The following is a 6,759-nucleotide window of genomic DNA, read 5'->3' as shown; positions in this document are numbered from 1 at the left end:
ATCATGTTATCAGTTCTTTATAAATTATAAATAGTTGCTCACGACTAAGATGAAAAGGAACAAACCGTTGGAATAGTCGTAGTGTAATTAGGTATTAGTTTATCTTGACTAATAAATTACACTAGTATACTCTAAGTGTATTGAGTAGGATCATTTAAGACAAGTTCTTTTTATACTGACTTAATAAAAGAACGAGACCTTAGTTATTATGGAAGTGTGTGCTCTTAATTCTAATATAATAACAAGCACATATATTTAATATTTATTTATTTGACTTATCAAGGGGTGAGATTTAACTTGATAAATCAATAGGTCCGATAAGTTGGGAAATGATATTACTTATAGTGTGTGTTGTTGATTACAGAGGGAAACTGTGTCCTAGTTATCTAAGTTGAGAATGTCCCCAAGAGGAGCTCATAAGGATTGCCATGTTAAACCCTGCAGGTGGACTTAGTCCGACATGACGATACTCTCTCGGTTATATATATATATATATCCTTATTTAATTTTATTTATGCTTTATAATTTATATTATACATTTTATATAATATATTATATATATATATATATATTTTATTTCTATATTAATTAGATGAATAATCTCTATAAAAGTATAGATACTAAATTTTATCCCTAAATGCTAAGTCCATTAATTTCTATCTATAAAGTTTTATCCACATGTTTTAATTTCATACTTGTTTAATCTTTATTTACACTATAATTTATATAATATATTTTATATTATACATAATATTTCTTTGCTACACGTTCTTACATTTTTTTAATACTATATAATTTACATTATATATTTTATATTATACATAATATTTCTTATTTACATGTTCATACATTTATTTTTATACTATATAATTTATATTATATTATATATATATTATGTTATTTATATTTCATTTCCATATTATTTAGAAGAATGATTTATACACATAAATTATATAAATACTAAATATTTGTATATTGGTATATTATTATTATTATTTTAATATAATTCCATATATATATCCCCATATATAAAAAATCCGGTTTTATAAAAGTTAAATCATTTATATTATTTTTATAAAACTTAATATTAAGTATAAATAGAAGCATGTATTCATATACTAATTTTATATTTATATATATCCATGTTTATATTAACTCTACATGGTAACATATAATTCATGTTATAGTTTCTTAATACTACGTTATTGCATTAATTTTGTATATATATTTATATCCGTATACTAGTTTCTTATTTATATATATCCATGTATATATCACATATATATGGTAATATATAATTCGTATATTTGATATTACAATTTCTTAATTATAATATATACTATATATTCTACAGAATACACGTTATACATATATATATATATATTATATTATTCTAATTCTTGTTTAGTTATATATTTGTATAATATATTTCTAATGTTTTACTTCTATATTAATTAGATGAATAATCTGTATAAAAATTTATACACATATTATATAAATACTAGATCTTTTTATATATTTAGCTCCTACTATTTTCTTGATATACTTCAAATTTACATAATTATGGGCTAGCTGAATTAATTAAATTTATTTATGTAAATAAATTCATAATTAAATTAAATGAGCAATTACAATTAACCCAATAAATATTCTTAATTAAATAAATTTAAAATCTAATTATAATTAATCCAATAAATCCCTTAATTAAATAAATCGGGATTCTAATTAAATTATAATTTAATTCAATAAATTCCCTTAATTAAATAAGTGATTTTGGACACTACAAATTGGAACCTCAAAATTAAAACTTACCCACATGGGTAACTAGGATTAGATAAATCAGGGCTAGTTCTAACTTATTAGATTAAAGTCTAGTACTAAGTTCTCTAGGTGAGACTAACTGGAAAGCTTTATCTAAGACACGTAGTTATTTTAATGATACCCATGTGACTCACTATAGCCTGAAAGCTTACTTAGGGTTCCCAAAGTTGTACTTAAATCAATAAGTTAAAAACAAATTATGATAATTAAATATAATTTATCTCATAAAAATTATAGGATTACCTTGTTCTCACACTAGGTAAGATGAATAAAAACTAAATTAAATAAATAATCAAATTAAATCAATTAATTAAATACAATAAACTAAAATAAAATCTTAAATTAGACAAAAAAATTTAACTAAACTAAAACTAAACTAAAATAAAATCTTAAATTAAACTTAAAATTAAGTTAATTAAATCAAATTAAATGAAAACTTAATTTTAAACTTAACTAAAACTTAAAATTAATTAACAATTAATCTTAAAGTAAGATTAAACCTAAAAATCACAATGAAACCTTAAAGTAAAAGAAATCATAAATTAAAATTTTTAAACAAATTAAAACATTAAAACCTGATTAAACAAACTTAATTAAATAAACTAATTAAATAATTAAACTTAATCTTTTAATTAGTAAATAAATTAAACTTAATTAAATTCATATCAAGTTAATCAAATTAACTAAGTCGAAATTAAACTTAATCTCAATAAATTTTGAATTAAAACTGAAAATTTAAATGTAACTAAAATGAAATTAAATTTAAACCTCAAAATTAATGGTAAAAACTCAAGAAAATCAAACCTAAACTTAAAACTTAATTTACACTAATTGAACTAATTAAAATTAAAGTATTTAATTTAAATTAAAAATAATTTAAATTAAAATTAAATTTGTTCAAATTAAACAAACCTAACTTAATGAAATACAATTAATTGAACGGAATTAAATTTAAACTCAACATAAATCAAATTAATAACTTAAATTTAAGATTTAAATTCAGTTAAAATTAAACTTAAATTAATTTTAAACTAAACTACTTAAAAATTATAAATGTTGAACTAATTGTTAATTCCTACTTTATGTGTAGGAATCTAATTGGATTTTAGATAATGGTTATTCTAGACACATGACTGGAGATCACACTAAGTTCACAACTTTTAAACTCAAGAACTTAGGATCAGTTGTCTTTAAAAATAATAACAAATTTAAGGTAATTGTTTCAAGTAATATTGAACTTGAATCAAATTTTATTATTCAAAAAGTGTTACTTGTTCAAAACTTTGATTTTAACCTACTAAGTATTAGCCAATTATGTGATGCTGATTATGAAATTAAGTTTCATTCTCTGAATGCTCAATAAACCATATAAAAAACTCTAGCATAAAACTTAAGGGTTTTAGACATAACAACCACTACAAGAAAATTGGGATTTTACAACACTTAAAAGACAACGTTTTTTTTAAAAGCGTTGTCTTTTTCTTTTTAACAACGCTTTTAGTGAAAAGCGTTGTCTATTTCTTTATTTTCTTACTAATTGACAACGCTTTTTTAAAAATCGTTGTCTATTAGTGATTTTTATGGGTCAAACACAATGATTTTTGAAAAGCGTTGTCTATTAGCATTTTTTTAGTGTCTATGACAACGATTTTTAAAAAGTGTTGTGTATTGTTAAACTCTCATCTAAATCTGGGATAATACAAACCGTTGGATCTGTTGGTGCAATCATGCCTTGGAAGTTTCAATGTATTGACAATTATTTAAGTTTAGGTTAATACGTTGGATCTAATATACAGTGTGAGTTTGCAGGAGAAGTTTTTGCAGGTCGGAAGACCGGATGCAAAGCAAGAGAAGTCCAAGAAAGTCGAGGACCGGATTCTTGGCAAAAGAATCCTTGCAGGTCAGATGACCGGATGCAAGGCGAGAGAAGTCCAAGAAGGTCGAGGACCAGATTCTTGGCAAGAGAAGTTCCTGCAGGTCATAAAGCTGGATGCATGATCCCTCACATATCAGAAATCGATTGGAAAATTGATTTAGACACGGTTGTGAGGCAGAATGCCTCTGGATCGATCAGTCGATCGATTGGAAGGAAGCCAATCGATCAGCCGATCGATTGGGAAGATTTTGCGCAAAGCACAGAGTGCTTCTGGATCGATCAGCCGATCGATTGGGGAAAACCAATCGATCGAGCGATCGATCCAGGAAGCTTTTGTACGAAGCACAGAATGCTTCTGGATCGATCAGCCAATCGATTGGGGCAATCTAATCGATCGAGCGATCGATCCAGGAAGCCTCTGTGCGAAGCACAGATTTCCCTTGGATCGATCAGCCGATCGATTGAGGTTACTCAATCGATCGGGCGATCGATTCACAGAGTTGCGATTTCACGAGCAGAGGTCTGAATCGATTCAAGAACTGCGCCGATCGATTCAAACTCAAGTGAAGCAATCTAAGCCGTTGATCGTGACACGATGGTTTCCAACGGATACTTATGAATCGATCCAAATATGACTCCGATCGATTCACGGCGACGGCTACGTGAGAAATGGCTAGTTTTCTCAACGTTTAAAGGCATGGAAGAAAAAGAAAAGAAAAAAAAGAAACAAATACTGTTCCATTGCTCTCCAAGATCTCAACTCTCTAAAGTGCTCAAGATCTTCAAAAAGTGCTCAAGTTCAGAATCTCCCTCTCGCTACTTTCTCAAATCTCACTCAGCGAAGAAGAAGCCTTTCTAAAGCCTGTAATCTTTCTTTTCTTCTTCATTGTGGTGAGTGTGATCCTTTACTTTGGAGAGGGAGAGTTGTAACCGTGTAAGGTATCTCCACCTTCGATGTGATTCCGAGAAGGAGGGTTTTGATAGTGGAAGAGTATGAGTGGTGTGGATCCTTGGACTAGTCACCTCCTTGGGGAGGTGGATACCAAGTAAATATCCGAGTTAGCATTGCTTTCGAGTTTCCACTGCGCAAAATCAAGTTGATCAAGAAAATGAAGTGAGCCATTCACCCCCCCCCCCCCAACCGATCCTAACAGGATCAAGTACCCTTAGGGTTCACTCTCACAACTCCTCATCTCATGCTTATCTTCCCGAACCCCTCTCACAACTCCTCATCTCATGCCAATCTTCCCGAACCCCTCTCACGCCCTCTCTTTCCAACTCCTCTCACGTCCTCTCCATCCAACTCCTCTCCAGCAAACTCCTCTCCGACGAACTCCTCTCCACGAACCTCTTCTCCTCTAAATTCCTTCACCTCTTCATCAAATAGCAAATGCCCTAATCACTCTGCTCTTGGATTGCCACCTCCGCACTTGTCCTCCTCTTTGGAAGATCAATATTTGCAGCTCGGTCTTTGTCTTGCTCTAGTTTGTCGGAGCAAATTGTTATTGACGACCTGGGGGGATTTGTTTAAGCCGATTCATCCTTGTTTCGTCTTTTTTTTTGTTAGGGTTTGCGAAGGCGGAAAGCGGTACGGAGGATGGAGAAGAAGCAAGGATTCTTCTCGGTGCTAAGGGAGGAGGTTGCGAGGGGGCTTTCTCCATCACAGTCGCGGGGAAGGCTGAGGTCGGAGAGCCCACGACGGAGAACATTGCCTGTGGCAGAGCTATTTTTGTTTTCACGACGGTGGAAGAGGCATGGGATTGCTGGAGAGCTTGTGGTGGCAAGATCATGGAGCCTGACGCCTTTGATGGAGGGACCGAAACACGCGGCGGGAGAGGACACGAAGAAGGAGCATGGGTGGGGACAATGGGTCAAAGACCAACTATCACGTGCGTCGTCCGCATCTCCTTCTGCTTCCTCCTTCCGGCGGTCGGATCTCCGGATGCGACTAGGCATCATGGCAGCTCCCCTCACCCCTATTCATGCTTGCTCCATCGACCCGCTTCCTCACCTCAGCATCAAGGATACTCCCATCATAAGGATTTCATCTTTCTCAGATTTACTTCATTTATTGACACGATTTGTGTTAGTTGTGAGTATTTAATAGTATCTAGGTGGTAATAATATCATATTTCACATGATTTACTACGGTTATTTTAATCGCGGTAATATAACTTATCTGACGAAATGCTAATCGTGTTGACTTTTACATTCTCCGATTCCTCAAGTAAAATTCCTATTTGTAGGATCTGATAATAAAAATACATGACACATTTCCTTCCAGAATTTGATAAATCCATCCTATTTTTCAGCTCATATTTTCCTTGTTAAACATAGCTTTCTAGCATTTGTTCTTTAACTTGTTGTGGCAGGAGACTTCTTCAGCACAGTACATCCTCCAGCAATATATAGCTGCATCAGGAGGTTTCAAGCTTCTTAGTTCTATTAGGAATACATATTCAATGGGGAAGGTGAGGATGGTGGCTACTGAGTTTGAGACGGCAACCAGGATCACCAAAAATAGGAACCCAACAAGGGATGCTGAGTCTAGTGGATTTGTTCTCTGGTGTATATCTCAGCTACCTTTAGGAAGATTGAGAAAATGTCTGATCTGATTAACTTACAGCATTTAGTTATTCTATAAATAATTTGGATTTTTTGCTTTTCTAGTCTGACACCATTTGCTATTGTTTGTATAATAATTGCTAGTTATTCTGATTGTGAATTTATCATTTTGGATGAAGTCTCATCTTGGTGATGTTTATGAGACAATAAGATGCCAAACAATGTGGTTATTATGTGATGCGATTTATGAGACAAATTGTTGAAGAAGTTGAAATTATCGAGAGAGATTCACTATGATCTATAGTAATGTTTTCTTGCTTATGTCTCAAATTATTTGAAATAAACTATTTAAAATTTGCAAAGTCAATGTTGATTTTTTTTTCATTAATGTTCATAGTTTACAAAAGCGGAGTATTCTCGAGAAGAAATTGATGATGTGCGATTAGAGTTGGCAGAATGTATACAAGATCATATTTATGAGTAGGTGCATTCAAGTT

General features: G+C 31.6%; 1 protein-coding gene across 1 annotated transcript; it reads left to right on the top strand.

The window, feature by feature from the left end:
* The first annotated feature begins 5,294 nt into the window (after nt 1-5,294).
* On the top strand, nt 5,295-6,455 carry LOC122043708. The gene is made up of 3 exons (XM_042604303.1): nt 5,295-5,789; nt 6,070-6,263; nt 6,368-6,455. Exons 1-3 carry the CDS (start codon nt 5,295-5,297, stop codon nt 6,453-6,455), a joined length of 777 nt encoding a protein of 258 aa, XP_042460237.1.
* Nucleotides 6,456-6,759: the final 304 nt, after the last annotated feature.

Source organism: Zingiber officinale, chromosome 2A (assembly GCF_018446385.1).
Source record: "Zingiber officinale cultivar Zhangliang chromosome 2A, Zo_v1.1, whole genome shotgun sequence".
In the NCBI taxonomy this organism is placed as follows: domain Eukaryota; kingdom Viridiplantae; phylum Streptophyta; class Magnoliopsida; order Zingiberales; family Zingiberaceae; genus Zingiber; species Zingiber officinale.
The sequence above is the reverse complement of the archived record's forward strand: the minus strand, read 5'-3'. Positions and strand labels throughout refer to the sequence as shown.